The sequence below is a fragment of the Dendrobates tinctorius genome, unplaced genomic scaffold, assembly GCF_039654945.1.
Source record: "Dendrobates tinctorius isolate UK_male_01 unplaced genomic scaffold, ASM3965494v1 ptg000064l, whole genome shotgun sequence".
In the NCBI taxonomy this organism is placed as follows: Eukaryota; Metazoa; Chordata; class Amphibia; order Anura; family Dendrobatidae; genus Dendrobates; species Dendrobates tinctorius.
The window spans coordinates 11,970,649-11,988,451 of NW_027361732.1; the positions used below are offsets into that span (position 1 = coordinate 11,970,649).

The 17,803-nt window shown below is 44.7% G+C and overlaps 1 protein-coding gene across 8 annotated transcripts in view; it reads left to right on the forward strand.

Moving 5' to 3' along the window:
• ENOX1 (ecto-NOX disulfide-thiol exchanger 1) overlaps positions 1-17,803 on the forward strand; it is an 835,160-nt gene that overhangs the window by 632,497 nt on the left and 184,860 nt on the right. For all 8 annotated transcript variants that reach the window (XM_073580298.1, XM_073580302.1, XM_073580303.1 and 5 more), the window contains one exon: positions 7,880-8,086. In XM_073580298.1, the coding sequence (XP_073436399.1) occupies positions 7,880-8,086 (207 nt within the window). The remainder of the gene's footprint in view (positions 1-7,879; positions 8,087-17,803) is intronic.

Consider the following 17,803-nt stretch of genomic DNA (forward strand, 5'->3'; position numbering starts at 1 on the left):
CGGCCTATTCATCAGGAACTATGGCTGCCCCTACCTGCCGCCCGGCCCCAGCGGCTGCTGGGCCGCCGACATCTATGGCCGCCTCTTCCCTGCTTTCAACACCGGCGGTGTCCCGCCCATCGGACTCTGGGCCCTACACCGGACCCTCCGTTTGGGTCGCGGAGGTTATCCGGAAGAAAAAGGCCAGGGAGCAGGAGGTCTGGAACCTGCTCCATGAGAGAGGGTAGGCTGGCATGGCGGCGGCACGATCTATGGGAAGGCTCGTATATACTAACTTGGCTAAAGGATACGGGTTCATCCGAGTCCTCGCAACCTGCCAAAAGGTGTATATTAACGTGACTTCCATCCGTCACGGCCGGGCTTTGCGAGAGGGGGACTTGGTGTCATACTACAAGGAATACTATCCCCGCGGCTACTACGCGGTAGCCGTAATCGCTGAACCCGAAGCTCACGAGCCCCCGTAGATAGGACCCCTAAAGACACTCCCTGCATCCTGGGAGCTCCACGGCTGTGAGGCCCCTTGCTACCGGCCACCAGGAGATGGCTTGGACTGTCGGGATTTCACTGCACCGTTGTGCAGGCCACGAGGACAGTGTTCGTCCAGGTTGAAAGAGAATGTTTTTTTGGCTAAGTTTGTTTTTCCTGACATAGCGGGGCTGCGTAAAAGGGAGTACTAACGTTAAAGGGAGGGGGAGTCTTTATTTTAATAATGCTGTACGGAAAATGTGTTGGAAAATGTGTTAGTGTGTTTTGGAAAAAAAAAAAAGAGAGAGAAAAAGGGGTTACTCCGGTTGAGTAACTCCCCATGTTATTACAGTAAGAGTAGTAGTATGTTAAGAGCTGAGTTAGTGAGTAAGGCTAGTTTCACACTAGCGGTTATTCCCTGCAGCACACGGCGCCACTAAGCCACGCCCCCTGCCGGCTCCCTTCCCGCCCCATCCGGTCATCGCAGCCTACTATCGCACACGGCTGCATGCGATCTCCGCACCCTATCTTTAAAATAGGGTGCGCAGATCGTGCGTTGGCCGTGCGCTAGTAGGATTTTAGCGTGCGCTGCGCACTTTTGAAGGTGCGCCGTGTGCGCCAAAATGCAACATGCTGCATTCGGCGCACACCAGCGCACCTTCAAAAGTGCACAGCGCACGCTAAAATCCTTCTAGCGCACGATCTGCTCACCTTATGCTAAAGATAGGGTGCGCAGATCGCATGCAGCCGTGTGCGATAATAGGCGGCGAAGACCGGATGGGGCGGGCAGGAAGCCGGCAGGGGGCGTGGCTTAGCGGCGCCGTGCGCTGCAGGGAATAAACGCTAGTGTGAAACTAGCCTAATATGTTTGGAAAAATGGTGTATGTAACAGGTTCCGGGTACGAGGTGAATGTGACGAAGACGCTGACCATGACTCCTTTTAGGTGAGGGATAAAGCGACGAAGGATAAGGAACCAGACAGTGGTCCGTCAGTCAGGTCCCCGACACCACGGACACCCCAAACGGACAGGCGGGTGCCAATGGTGACCTGGTAGGCAAGGGGCCTCGGTCATGGCCTTCCAGTTGATTGAAGGTAACAGAAGGGGAGAACAGTGGAAGGTACACGCCGTAGAGCAGTCCGGGTGGACCTCGCTAACCTGAAGGAAGTTGTCACGTGGCGTGCGCACCGGCGAGTAGCAGAAGGCTGCTCGGAGCATGGTTCTGCCGCTTTGGTTCGGCCTCCGTGGGTGGCGGGTGTGGCCCAGCGACCGGTCCAACAACAGACTGTGGGTAAGATTCAGAACGACGTAGGTAGGGAGTACGATTGTCGGGACGACAATAGACAAAGGGAGGGGGAGTGTGGGGAAGGTGACTTGACGGGCAGACTTGACTGGTAGTAGGAGGGGACGGTTTGTGCACTAGAGACGGAGATTGACAGGTTAGAAGGGTGACAGCTGAGAAAGGTGGATAGGAGAGTGCAGTACGGAGAAATTACCACAAGATGGCAGGGGAGAGTAGTTTTGGACTTTACAACGGCTTATGGCTCGAGAAATGCACTGTCAAGGGGGGCGGGGAGATAGGCGCTCGGGAGGGAAATTCCCCTGTAAGGGAGGGGATAAATAGAAGAAGGCGGGGCTTGGGTTTAGTCAGTCCCGGGAGGAGCTCGACAGAAGACTTGGAACAGAAGTCAGAAACGGAGAAGAGCTTGACCGGGGGACTGACGGGAGAAGACAGGGGGATGGCCCTGACACGAAGTACCGCAGGACAGACGAGGCGGTGGGTCGGACACGACGTACCGCAGGACAGGCATGGTGACGTACTGCAGGACAAGTGAGGCCCCGGGAGTACCGACATGGACAACGACCTCGGACAGGTGAAGCGCTGGGCGTAGATTGGTCTAGGACATCCCCCAGTAAAAGATCCGCGAGGTGCGTTACTGTGACTGGGAACGAAGGCACAGGTTCCCGGGCCTGGAAGCAGTGTGGAGAAGCTGCGGTGCGTGTTTGGTGGTCGTCAGGAGGACGACGAAATAAACCTGGAACTGTTACAACTGGATTCTGTCTCCGTCTCGTCTTTGCCTCGTCTGGTAAGCAGCGGTCCACCCCCCAATCCCGGCCCCTACCACAAGGGGACCATGCATTTCCAGGATTGGAGGATGAGGGGACCATGCTTACCAGTATTGAGGCGTGAGGGGTACCATGCATATCAGGATTGGGGGTGAGAGGACCATGCATATCGGGATTGGGGGGTGAGGGGACCATGCGTATGAGGATTGGGGGGGTGAGAGGACCATGCATATCAGGATTGGGGGGTACATTATTGCAATGGCTCATATGTAAATGCTAAATTTGGCTGATCTGTGGACCCTTTTGTCTACTTTTACATCTTGTGTTGGCTGGCATAGTTAGAACAATCTTTTTTTACGCTTAGATTTAGTGCAGTTCAATGTACGCTGTTGCATTTTGCATTTGAAGTAACAGTACTTTTACAACTAATTAAAGCACCTCTTGTTGTAAAACCACATCCATTTTTGAGTAAGCCACAAAAAGATTAATAATAAAAAAAATTGGTTCAAAACCGTGCTGCCCTCAATTAGCGCTAAATCTAGGAACACTCACAATAGTAAATGTGCGGAGCAACACGTTGGCTCAGTGGTTAGCACTGTTGCTTTGCAGCACTGGAGTAACTGGGCTCAAATCCCACCAAGGACAACATCTACAAGGAGTTTGCATGTCCTCCCCTTTTTTGCATTGGTTTCTTCCGATGCTCCAAAGACATACTGATGGGGGATTTAGTTTGCTGACCCCAATGAGGACAGTGATGGTGACGTCTGTAAAGCGCTCTGGAATTAATGACGTTATATATGCGAGTAAAATAAATAAATAAATGTGCTCCCCTCTATCTGTTTTGCCTAGAGTGGTCCTTACAATTCAGCAGTAGTTGTGTATGCAGAGAAGTAAAGGTTCGGAGGGGGAAATGCTAGGTGTCATCGAATAAGCTGACAAGGGTTCATTTAGAAGTAACACATGTGCTAAATGCAGCCCTTTTAGCACCTCTAAGGAGCTAATGAATTTCAACATTTAAAGTGAGACATTAAATCTGATTCACCAAAGAAAAGGTGATAAAATGTGAGTTCAAGAGATGTGAAAATGCCCACATCAGTGACATCCATGCGTTATTTCAGGCCTTAGCACTGATTTTAGTGCAAGGTTGTCCACATAAGGGACGGGGTCCTTTCCACTTGACCAGGCCACTGAAGCCCTTATTGGGACTTTAATGATGAGTCAAGACAAGTGTCAAAGCAAAGTTAAGGAAAAAAGACTACAGATGTGCTGGTACCTACTTAAAGGGATTCTGCCAGCATGTTTTTGCTATGTAATATGAGAGCAGCATAACATAGGGCATGAAAGCCTGATTCCAGTGATGTATCATTACTGGGCTGCTTGGTGCAGTTTGGATAGAATCCCTGTTTTGCCTGATGTAGTTGTAGCAGAGCGAAGTCTTCTGCTCTGTGTATAACCCCGCCTCACACCCCAAACCGGCAGCTTCCTGTGCACACTGTACATTGTCAGCAAGCTGCTAATCATTGGTAGGGGTGCGGTTATATAGATTATCCTGACTGCTGGACCTGTGAGCTGTAGTCCTGCAGGGATAATCTCCTGCTGATAAAACACTGTTTGTATTCAAATTACAGCACACAGCCTAATAAGTGACACATCCCTGGAATCAGGGTCTTGTGCCCTATATTTTTCTACTCTCAAATTAAATAGCAAAATCCTGCTGATTCTATAAAGAGTAACCATCATTGAAATTTTTATTTCATAAGTCAATATTACATGTTAAATAGGCAACATGGTAATATATTTTATCAGAGAAATCTGCTTCTTTCTCCACAGGACTAATCTGTATTCCGGGATAGGAGATGACAGTTGCTGCCGATAAAATTCTATGGAAAAGGGGAGAAGGTGATGGAGGAGCTGAAGGCAGAGCTCCTATCTCCTCCTCCCCGTATAGGAGATGGCAGTTGCTACAGATCTGTCTTCATGAATACTGATTTTACCTGTGAACTGAGAATTTTGAGAATTAATAACCAATATTGCGGATAAATAAGCAGATTTCACTGGTGACTTATGAGATGTAATTGCTTATGTTCATGTGCACTATTGATTTATGAAATGGCAATTAAAATGGCTGTTACAATTTAAAGTTTTTCAGGGATTATCAATATGAGCCTTAAGAGGAATCTGTCATGTTGAAAATGGTAACATGGTCAGGTTAATAATCCTTTTTTTTTTTTTTTCTTAAGTGTCAGTAAAACTTGCATTTTATTAATTGAATTCACAGATGTTTGTACTCATGCAAGTCCAGTGGATGGTCCCAATTATGACTGTGTATACAGAGAACACTGTCACAAGTAGGACCGCCCACTGGACTCACGCAGAAAAAACACTCGGGATTTCAGTTCATAAAATACAAGATATACTGAAACTTTATCCACAAGCATATGTTCTGTTGTACAACACATGGCAGGTTCCCTTGCAATGGGATTTCTATTATACTTTTTTGTTTGCTCTACACTCTTTTATATAAAATGTTATCATCAATCGCGGCCTCATAATGGCCAGGGCCGTGAGATTCAGATCAGTGGGGTGCCTGTTCACCTCCGAGCTTTTTAACTCATAGAGATGTTACTGTTAAGATGCCAGTGGACTTTACAACTTAGTGCACCAGTCCCAGTGCCTGTCATCGTGTGACAGAGCGCGATGGTTGGTGTTGTTGTGATTATGGTGTTTTGTTGCTTTGGAAGTAATTTCCTATTGTTTTCTATGAAGCGAGATTGAAGGATGCCAACAGCTGTTGCCTAGGGATGCGGCATTGTGTCTGACAGCCTCCCACTGCAGCAGCGTGCATCGGTAATTGTGACACCATTTGTCTCCAGTGCTTTAGAATCAGAAGATGTTGGCACCATAGTCAGCCAATTATGGAATTAAAGGGGCACTCTGAGCTTAGCGTTAGCAATGTGAGATTTCATTTAAAGGGACTCTGGGTGAAAACTGCTGACAGCACTATATAGGAGAGGTGTAAAGCATATTATGTACCTTACTATGTAGGTAAAGATCACATTGCAGACAGGAAGTATTATTCCAGCATGCGTGGCTCCCATATAATTGGTAGGATTTATAAGCTTGGTTGGCATACTTGAGCGAGTATACTCGTTGCTCGGGCTTCCCCAAGCTTGCTCATGTGATCTCCAAGTATTTGGCGTGCTCGGAGATTTAGTTTCTGTTGCCGCAGCTGCATGATTTGCGGCTGCTAGACAGCCTGAATATATGTGCTGATTTCCTAACAAACAGGCACTCCCCACATGTATTCAGGCTGTCTAGCAGCCGTAAATCAAACAGCTACGTCAACACAAACTAAATCTCTGAGCACATCCAAATACTTGGAGATCACCCGAAAACCCGAGCATTGAGTATACTCGCTCATTACTAAGTTTTATCCCTACTGGATTGGAACAGGAGTGCACTTGCTTCACAGTCGCTGCATTGGTGTTGTCAAGCATCAGCGTTTTCCGTCAGCCCTATAAGGAATGAATGGAGTCTCGATGGGGAGTTCGCACTGCCAGTCGCTGCAGGTCCCAGTGGTCGGGCCCCCATCAATCAGTAAGTTATCACATATCTGATGAACAACCCTTTGTATGCACAGAACTGAGAACACTTCAGTATTGGGGACCACCTATGGAGCACTTGTGGGAACAGTGTGCGACGCAGTATAACTAAGGCCTCATTCAGATGTTTATTCTCAATAAAAAAGGACCAATTATTTTGATCAAACTCTGATCAAAGTGTGGGCCAAGTGTCTCCTATGTGGACAGAAAAAAAGTTTCTCCTGTATAGCAGTCCATGAAAATCAGACAGTACTTGGATGCCATCTGAGTGCTGTTCGATTTTTTTCACAAACACATGGGCTTACATTGCCGATTCTGATCCAACAATCAGAACAAAATCGGACAAGTTTCGGCAATTTTGCACGTGCCCCTTGGTATGCGTAAAATCATTAACATGTGAATGGCAACATGAATGATCACTGGTATGATTGCTATCTGTGAAAAAATGATAGTACTTGCGCATGAAAAATGGACGTCTGACTAAAGTCTTTATTTTTGAACTTACACTGCCTAAACAGTATGTAATAAGATATGATACAACACCACCACTTCTTTTTTTAAAGCAGATTCTTTTGTAGAGATGATATAATAGTAAAGTCTCCTATACACATTAGGCTGTCAGGCGAACAAAGATTAGACCGACCAGCTGGCCAACTTTGCCAAGCCCTCCCGTGTTCCCTGAGAGATCTACCGTCAGACGTAGCAGCTTATCTCTGGGGTACAATGCTATCGACAGTCCAAAATAAAATATGCTGCATTGATATTTGCCTTGACAACAAATTGTCCGGATCTCCCATACACCGATATATAGCAGCGGGTTCAGCGGACATTAACACATTGGGTATAGCGTCTTTAGACCATTTTAGTGTTAGACATTTTTCTTATCAAGATCCTTTTTTCAGTCCATCAAACGCTTGCCTCAGCCGGAAATAAAACTGATCACTGCAGATTTCAGCTCAAGTGAATGGGCCACCAAGTAATAAGTCTTCCAAATGATGAGACTATCTCTCAGAGAGTGGGACCTCAGAACCCCACTCAGGGGCGAATATATCATTGGTGCAGTCTGTGGTCCAAGAGGTAAGAGGGCCCATTACTACCTCCAAAGAAGGTGGAATTGTGCATTATATTATGCTTTTGGGCTGCACAAGCCCCATGTATTGTTCTTGCACAAGAGCCCTTTTCTGTGTGTCCGCCAGTGACCCCACTGAGGGTATGTCCTGAGTGACAAAACTCCAAGCAATACTGTGGATCCAGTTTTTCTTAGTTTTCTGAGTGACCTGAAGCCTACGTAACAGTGGTGAAATGTAAATGACGGAGTGTGCGTTCCTCTCCTCAGCCTCGTACTGTTAGGTTATGTTTTCCTCTGTTCTGGCATTCTGTTGTTTTATCTGAAACAAGACAGCAGCGATAACCAGCAGAGTTTTTCATCATAATGTCAGAGCTTTGTATTTTATTTTCTTCTATTCTTTTTGCTTTTTTTCCCCTTTTGATGTAGAAGCTAAAGCCGACTAACATTGCACAATCCTGTCGTTATTCATTATTTGTTAGCTCTGCCTTATTATTCCAAAGATTTTTACCTACAAAGTTGTACTGTTGGTTCTTTGTTTTGGAATGGAAAAGATCCAAAATCCCAAATTTACCCTCTACCTCTTCTACCCATCTACAGCCGCCTAAAGATTGCTAGCGGTTATTCCCCCTCCCAATGATTGGATTACTAAAATGTAAAATGTTCTCTGTTTTCCACAGATTTGCCTCCACCTTCTACCAGAGAGCGGCCTCCAGGTTGTAAAACTGTATTTGTTGGAGGATTACCCGAAAACTCCACAGATGAAATTATTCAAGAGGTCTTTGAGCAATGTGGAGACATTACAGCAATTCGTAAAAGCAAGAAGAATTTCTGTCACATTCGATTCTCTGAAGAGTTCATGGTTGATAAAGCCATTTACTTATCTGGTACAGTGCATTCTATTTCTGGCAACTTTCTTTACGCGTCCCCCCCCAAACTTTTATATTTTGTCCTTTCAATGACCTTGGCTTATTTCATGTATGGCTATGGCACTATCCTGCCGTTCACTTGATCTATGCATTTAAAGGGAATCAGTCACCTATTTTTTTGCATATAAGCTGCCGGCACCGCCATCAGGGGCTTATCTACAGCTTTCTGTAATGCTGTAGATAAGCCCCCGATGTAACCTGAAAGAGAAGAAAAACGAGTTATATTATACTCACCGGGGGGACGGTCCGGGTCCGATGGGCATCACAGTCCGGGTCCGGCACCTCCCATCTTCTAGCGATGACGTCCTCTTCCTTGCTTCTGTCACGGCTTTTGTACAAGCGTAATTTTCTGCCTGTTGAGGGCAGAGCAGAGTACTGCAGTGCGCAGGCGCCGGACCTCTCTGACCTTTCCTGGCACCTGCGCACTGCAATAGTCTGCTCTGCCCTCAACAGGGCAAAGAATTACACCTGTGCAAGAGCCGAGACAGAAGCAAGGAAGAGGACGTCATCGCTAGAAGATAGGAGGTGCCGGACCGCGACACCCACCAGACCAGGCCCGCCCCCGGGTGAGTATGATCTAACTTGTTTTTTTTATCTTTCAGGTTACATCGGGGGCTTATCTACAGCATTACAGAATGCTGTAGATAAGCCCCTGATGGCGGTGCCGGCAGCTTATATGCAAAAAAATAAATAGGTGACAGTTTCCCTTTAAAGGGGTTGTCTCTACACCAGTAATGGTTAAAATGGCAAAGTGCTTGTAAAATAAAGAACTTCGTAATTAGAATGGAGAGATTTTTAATTTCTTTGCTGAATGCTCATTTTCTGGGATGCAGCCCACCTCTGTAATATCACAGCATGGCCGGCATGCATAGTGCCAAAAAGCTCCAATTAATAGAGCTTGTTAGCTCTGATCAAAAGCTAACCGGATCACTGGAGCCTATGATTCTGTATTGGAGAGTGCACCATATGGGTAGTCAAATTAGTTTGAGCTAAGCAATGGGATAGTAAGACTGGGTTGGCAAAAGAGTCAGGGAGACAGAGGCTTGCTTGGTAAGTGCTTTGACACTCCTAGAGCACCGAAGACTCATTAGCATATGAACTAAAACAGTGATTTTTCAGTTGGGAAAACAGATTGCAAAGTAAAGGTGTGGATGACATTATCTTTCAGAGAGCAATATGACCAATTAAACAGTTTGGGGAGGTGAATTGTGTTGACAGATGCACTTTAAGGAGGCACAGCTCCCCTGCACTTTACTTAAATATCGCCGATGCAGTAGGAAGGGCAGACTTAGTGTCAGCATCCCGCCCCTTGGAGAAACTGCAGAGGAAATCCTGAGTTAACATTGTCATCTCTCTTCATGGCAGATGTGGGCTGGTACGCCACCATTGGGAAAAAAAACAATGTTTAAATGAGGCCTGAGGTTTCCCATGTTAATTCTTTATTCCTTCATACCACTCCAGCAGCAGGGGTTGTCTGCCCATCAGCTGTTCTCCAGCAGTCTTTGTTGATGCAGCAGTGACATCACATCCATAGTATGGGACCGATGCAGCCAATCACTGGGGATCAGCAGTGATGCTGAGGTAGACTGAATGAAGACCGCTGGACTCAATGACTGGCTGCAGTGGTCCAATGCTGTGGGAAGGCTGTCACTGCTGTCGTCACATCAACCAATTCTTGGGGTGGGCAGCAGAAAGACTGCACTAGTGTGGCAGTGGGCATGTAATCAGGTTTTTGATATTAATACTTTTGCGTATTAATATTTAAAAGCAATATGTTTTTGTCATTCTATTGTTCCTTTGCTATGAAGTGCCCTGTGTATCTAATCTCGTTTTCAGTTGGATTTCATGTAATAAACTGATAGATATTGATTTGCTGAACAGCTGAAAAGGCCAATGCTTCCTATGGTGTGGCCATAAAGTGGGTGTCCCTCTTTTGACTGTACCATGTTTAGCTGAAGATATTCCTTCAAAACCCCTCCAATATTTGATTCCAGATGTACAGCCCTACAAAAGCAGTACATTCATTAACCTGTTAGTATTTTATCAATGTGTATAATATGGTTTTAGTAAAGGAACACTGTTAGCACAGAATGACTGTTCAAACCAAGTCACTCGGTGCACCCTTGGCGTGGCCAATCATTTAAGTGCAACTTCCCGCCTACTTGTTTTCCATGTTTCTCCGTCCCCATCTATTTTGATGGACAGCTGTGGATTTAAAGAACCAGAGAAGGACGGAGATGAAGGGAAAACATGTAGCTGGGAAGGTGCACTTAAATGTCAGGTCGCGCCAAGGGTGCCCTGAGCGCTTGTACTTGGGTTGAACAGTCATTGTGTGTGGACAGTCCTGTTAAGTTGCTGAGGGTGTGACTGCTGCCTTCCATTACTTCACAGTATACGAGTACAGTAAGGGCTTGGTAATCTATTGAAGTGTTGTTTGTTGCACGTCTGACTACCCCAATAATTTCAGAATTTGTGTCAGAGCTCCAAGTATTTATTTTAATGAGCGGTCATAGCTTTTTGCATTTTCTAAGCAATATAGAAGAATCCAGGCTTGGTTTGTGCTCTGCTGTTATGGATACAGAGCTCACTCCTGTGAATAAGAAACCTTGCCATAGTATTTCCCCAGGAGAACCTTGCTAGTGTACATATGTTATAATTGGCACACACCAGAGTGATATAAATACTTGCTGTTTCATAATATACATTACATTTATTTATCCACTACTCGCCCGGCGATGTAACTGGGCCATTTTTCCCACTTGGAGAGGTAGGGCACCGGATGCAGATCCCCAGCAGTCTGAGTTTTCATTTATCTGTTGAAAACCCAGTAAAAAGACAGACACCCTGTATAAATGTGCCTGCTATGGTCAAGATGAATATTCCTGTGCATTGGGGATTCGGGAGAGGTAACAGTTGGTTGAAGAATTTGTTCTACAGCTAACTAGTGTTTATGGATGCCTTTAACCCCTTAGTGCGTGATGACATAACTGTCTGAACTGGGGTCCTAGTGTGTGGAGCAGGCTCAGGAGCTGAACCCAATCCACACTTGGCAGATGCTGGCTGTGGTTGCTTTTAAATGGTAAATTTGCTGAGCCATGTAAGGCTCCGATCCCACCTAATGTACAGTGCACACAAATGAGAGGATGACAAATAGAGTTGAGCAAATTTGTTCGGGTCCCTGCTTATTCGCCATGCTATAGCGCTTACCGAATAAGCTGCAGAGGGAACTCGGCTACCTGGATCGCTCCAGCTGATAAGCTGTTCGACATGGTAGCTGCATGTATCTCGGCAGTGTCATAGTCACATCACATGCATGGAGAGGTTGTTTGTTGGGCTCTCCATGCATGTGCTGTGACAGTCACACAGCCGCTACACATGCAGCTTCGGAGCCGAACAGCTGATCAGCCGGAGTGATCCAGGAAGCCGGGTTCCCGATGCAGCTTATTCGCTAAGCGCTATAGCTTGGCGAATAAGAAGGGACCCGAACAAATTCTCTCAATTCTAATCACAAACAGATTTCTTCTATTAGGCACACATGCTTCACTGGCTTCTAAAATTTTGATCATTGTAAACTATCAATTAAAGGACAGATAAGGTACAAAAGAGAATGTGAGCTGGGTATACCACACATCATTTGCTGGATTATTATAATGAAATTAAACCTTTTCATGGTGGCTTGTTTATTATGTTTGCTGCATTTAAGGTTGGCCACCAGTAGCGTAACATGAAGCCCACAGGCCCCAATACAAGATCTCCAACAGGGCCCCCAGCTATCATGGGTCTGTGTTTGAATTGGTCTGCTAATATGGGCCAAAGTGATCATTTGAGCCCTTCAGGTTCCAGGACTCGTGTCCAACTGCAGCCCCCGCACCCATTACAGTTACGCCCCTGCTGGCCACCAGAGCGCGCTGTAGAAATTGTGGTCACACTTCCGGTGCAACCAAGTTTGCTCTACAACAGGCAAAGTCTATGTATTCTTGTTCCACAGGTAGCAAACATTATCTTGATATATCTCTAATCTTCTTATAATTAGCGGTAATCCTCAGAAAATTTTTAGAAGTACATCTACAACATTTGATTTTCTTGACACTATTTACATTTTTAAGACAACTCATCATTAGTGATGAGCGAGTATACTCGTTGCTCGGGTGGTCTCCGAGTATTTTTGCGTGCTCGGAGATTTAGATTTCGTCTTCTCAGCTGCATGATTTGCGACTTGTAGACAGGCTGAATACATGTGGGAATTCCCTAACAGGCATTCCACACATGTATTCAAGCTGTCTAGCAGCCGCAAATCATGCAGCTGAGACGATGAAACCTAAATCTCCAAGCACGCCAAAATACTCGGAGATCACCTGAGCATGCTCGTAAAAACCCGAGCAACGAGTGTACTCGCTCATCACTACTCATCACCTTTTCTTAGTTTTTCCTTTGTTCCATAGAAAAAAATTATCGATCCCCAAGTTGTCGTCATATTTGGTAAAGAACGTTGCAATCACTGTTGAAATAGAACTTTTTCATACAGTAATGAGTGTACTCTTACAATCTATGGGTGTCGTTCTTCAAGTGCCAAATAATTAAAACATTTCTTGATTTAATACATAAAAATCTGTGATGCTTGGAAGAAAGCCGAATAGTGTGGTTGCCATGGAGACTCTAGTAATGTAATTAGTAACCGATCAGCAAGTTTTACTGTTTCTGTAAGTGTTAGTGAGTATGTTTGTGTTATCAAACCATGTGCAGTCTCATCTGATCCACTTATCAAGCCTAGGCATACCAGTCTGCTCGTCCTGCCAGCTGCCATCACACTGTCATTAAGATGCTGAGAGGCTTGTCACTTGATTGAGCAGAGAATGTCTTGACAAATTTAAGGTTTGTTCCAAACCTATTGCTGTTTTTTTTAAAGCACACATTGCAGAGACAAATTTGTTGTGTCCTTTTTACCTCTCGGGTCATGTTCTCCGAGAAGGCATTTATTCCCTGTAGGACTTCATGGCTGTCTTTCTAGTTCTAGTAAGAAATAACAGGTCTGGCAGTGATATTTGTATCATTAAATATTGGAAAATCAGTTCTGATGGCCTTCCAGCAACGTTTTGTCTTAACGGTGTTTATACATGTGTAGTTTCCTTTCCAAGCAGACCCTTTATTATATCACTGCAGTAAAACGTAAGTGTCAGGTGGAAAGGTCAGCCGCTGCCCTGACAGCACAGATAAGAGCCAGAAAGATTCTGGCAGAGTAGTGGAGCACAGCAGAAAATATGCGACCTCCTCTCGAAAAAAAGTTTGTGAAACTAGTGAAAAAGATTTCTTGGTGTCTGTACAAAATATTTTTTAGCCCAGAATTTCCAATTTTGACAGTTCGTATTGGGCTTTAAATGTTTGCTGGAATTAAATATTGAGGAACATTGTGTCCATGGTGGTGGGACGCAGATCTTGGCTATTTGGAGAAGCATCCCAGAATTCTAATTCATTTTGTTATGACTGTGGGAATGCTGCTGTTCTTTTAAGAAGAAATATGATTAGGATATATGTGAACATTTCAAGGCAAGATTCCCACTGTCAAGGGCCCGTGTCTAAAACTTGTGGCTTGGCACCCACCTCTTTCAGGCCACAACTGCATATACACATGCCTCTTTCTATGCATATTCACACTAGGCACAAGTATCCACACTCCTCAACATTTAAACTGCAACACCAATGAAAACATGCTAGGCAAGGTTACGCAAAAGTAGAAAGTAGCAGTTGTTGCTAGGATCTGCAAATGTTCACATTTTAAGCACCAAGGTCCTTTCTGTGCTGTGATAGAGGGGCATAAAAGCCATGTTGGAAGCTATTTTTTTTCAGCCTCAAAAGTTGCATTAATCTTGTGGGATGATTGTGCTGTGAAAACTGTTTGTCATAGGGCTGTGGAGTCGCGGAGTCGGAGCCCATTTTGGTGTAGTCGGTGTCATGGAATTTGAGGAGTCAGAGGTTTGGCTTACCGACTCCACAGCCCTGTGTCAAAGTATTCCAGCAGATCGCTATATGCATAGGCTGAGATTTCAGCAGTGTTCATTGTTGCATGTCCCAGTGGTTGAGAAAAAAGTGATGAACTGGTGTGACCGCAGTAGTTGCATAGAGGCGATCCTCTTCATGGATGGATCACTAGATTTGAAGAATGGTGCGTAGTTACCCATTCTGTACTGCAAGTGAAATTGGACGTCACATACAAACCTAAAGCGTCAACCGATATCTACACAAAACATCAGAAGTTTGCATGACAGTGGACTATAAGCCAGACATCCAGATATAGGTGTTCCATTGATTTCACTGACATGTTTTCATGGTGCAGAGCTAGAGATCAGTGGAGGGCTATCTTCTTCAGCAATGAGTCCCGCTTTTGTCTAGGATGCATTGATAGCTGGAGATTGGTCAGGAGACAACTTGGGCAACGTAATGAAGAAACCTTCACAAGGGAGCGTCATATCAGTCCTACTTCGAAGATTATGATAGTGTGGCATAATGCACAGTAGCAGTACCCCTCTAGTCTTCATTCCAGGTACACTGACAACTCTGCTTTGCATTGATTTGGCAGGGTAACCAGTGGAATGACAATTTCTTTTAAGTTTCCCAGGAGCCATTTTTTCAACATGACAACACCATGTCGCATGTTGCTCATGCTACTATGAACAACCTGCATAGTCTCTGGACTTGACTCCCATTGAGAAAATCGGTGATGTCAATAATTGCAAAGTGCAAAGGGGGCTGACTGCAGTGGATCTTGATAATTTGCATGCCCAACTGCATTCAGCGTGCCAGAAAATTCCTTAGACAGCCATTACTAACCTCATTGATAGCAGCCAAAGAGTTTAAGTGCGTGTATTTCATATTCCATACTGAAAAAAATTGAGATGTTTTGAAAATTATATTTCCATTTTTAATCATTTGCAGATCAAATGACTATCGATCGTGTGGTTTCCATAAAGTCATGAGTTTTCTTTCTTGGTATTGCAATTTCAATGTTGATGAGTATAAAATATGTGCTTACTAAAATATTTCATATGCATATTCAGAATGACATTTTTTTTTGATGCACTTGTTCAGAGGCCTTTATTTTTTTAGGCCATTCATAGTTTTAACAGCCATAGCATTTTACTTTTATGTTACTTCACTCTCTGAGGCATTGGGTTTTTTTTTGCGAGACTAGCTGTATTTTAAGTGCTATTTTGTCATATGTAATAATTACATCTCTAATAACTTTTTTTTGTGGGTTTAATCACGCCATGTACCGATCAACGTAAATCTGCTCACTGTAATTTTTATTTTTAAAAAGTGTCTATGAATATTGTGATTGTTCTTTGTTATTTTTAGTACCTCTCTTGGAAAAAAAAAATACTTGCTCTTATTGTACCGACAATATGCAGGTGTACAGGTGTATACAGATGTACACAGAGATGTGTCTCTATGTATCAGTGCTATTTTCCTGTAAAAAAATTAAAAAGACTGCTTTTTAGATCTTTGTGCAGAGAAAATCATCCTATACTTACCAGTGGAGCTTTATGTCCACATCTAATGCTTGTGCCTTTCAATATCAGGAAAGACCACACTTCAAGAAAAGTACCTTATATACTCAAGTATAAGCTGACCCAAGTATAAGCCGACCCCCCTATTTTGCCACAAAAAACTGGGACAACTTATTGACTCGAGTATAAGCCTAGGGTGGAAAATGCAGCAGCTACTTGTAAATTTAAAAAATAAAAATAGATACCAATAAAAGTAAAATGAATTGAGACATCAGTAGGTTAAATGTTTTTGAATATCCATATTGAATCAGGAACCCCATATAATGCTCCATACAGTTCATGATGGCCCCATAAGGCGCTCCATACAAAATATGCCCCATATAATGCTGCACAAAGGTTAATAATGGCCCCATAAGATGCTCCATAGAATATGCCCCATATGCTGCTCCATAAAGGTTATGGCCCCATAAGATGCTCCATAGAATATGCCCCATATGCTGCTCCATAAAGGATAATAATAGCCCCATAAGATGATCCGTAGATTATGCCCCATATGCTGCTGCTGTGAATAAAAAAAATGACATACTCACCTCTTGTCGCTGGGGGCCAGTTGCCACTGTCCTGAGCAGGCGGGGACACTAGGGCACTATGGGGGACAGATGCCAGTGTCACTGCTGGCTCAGGGCCCCGGCACCTGCGATATTCACCTGTCCCCGTTCCACTGCTGCGCACCGCTCTGTCTTCTGGGTCCTCTGTCAGTGACTTCAGGCAGAGGGTGCGCACTAACTACATCATCGCACCCTCTGGCCTGAACGTCACAGCCAGAGGACGCGGAGGACAGATCGGCGCGCGGCGGTGGAACGGGGACAGGTGAATATAGCATGGCTACCCCTGTCCTCCCCGTCATACTCAACCCCTCCTGGTGCATCTCTGCAGCCCCTGCTTCTCCCCTGGTCTCCAGCGCCGCAGCTCTTCCTTCCTTCAGCGGTCAAGTAATGAATATGCGCATATTCATGACATTAATGAGCGGTACCACGTGACCACTGAACACAGGTGCCGGAGACCATGGGAGAAGCAGGGGGGCTTCAGAGGCCATGCCAGGAGGGGGTGAGTATAATCAGACACCCGCGCTCCCCCTCCCCCGCTGACCCTCTGGTATATGACTCGAGCATAAGCCGAGAGGGGCACTTTTCAGCTTTAAAAAATGGGCTGGAAATCTCGGTTTATACTCGAGTATATACGGTAAATCATTAACTGTATATGAAGGCATCTACAATAAGATGCCTGGAAGCTCCTCTCCCCCAACATCCTAATTCAGAGGACTAGCTTGGCCCGTGCGAAATTTTCGCACATTGGTCGTCCGGTGCGCAGGCAATTTCAGAATAAGCAAGCTGGTCAAATGTAAATGTATTTCATGAGATGATGAACACAGACAGGTATTTATATATGTAGCTTGATAATACAATAAATTATTTTCATAAGTAGAGGCCATAAAATGTCTTCCGGTTGAGGTGCCACCTGCAGGTCATTGTGTCTTTCTGCATGTTTATGAAAATGAATGTTTAAACTGTATTTAGTGATAAAATTGTAAATGTGTGGTTTGTTTGGCTGTTTATTGCTGAAGGGAGCAAGTTTACTTTTCAAATGGTGTATCATTTGTGTATGTGGGGCGAAGTAATCGGCGAAAAAGCAGTGCATGTTTACAAATGTGTTTGCATATGTGACTCACCATTTGTGTGCGTGGGGCGAAGTAATCACGGAAAAAGCAGTGCATACACAAATGTGTTTGCATATGTGACTCACCTGAAGTGAAGTGTGCAACCTTCCAATGTGCCTGAAATAGGCTGGGCAAGCTCTTGAGCAAGCTGGAAACACCCTAAGGCAAATGTTTGGATTTGTTTGTGATGTCTGTAAGCAGCTTTGTGGTAGTGTGCTGTCACTTGCAGGTAATTTGACCTTTCAAATGGTGTATCATTTGTTTGTGTGGGTGGTGTATGAACAGAGCAAGTGTGCAATTCAGTAGGCAGTGCATGTTTACAAATGTGTTTGCATATGTGACTGACCTGCAGTGAAGTGTGCTATCCTCCAATTTGGCTGAAATATGCTGGGCAAGCAGTTCGGCAAGTTGGAAAGCCCCCAAGGCAAATGCTAGGATTTGTTTGTGATGTCTGTA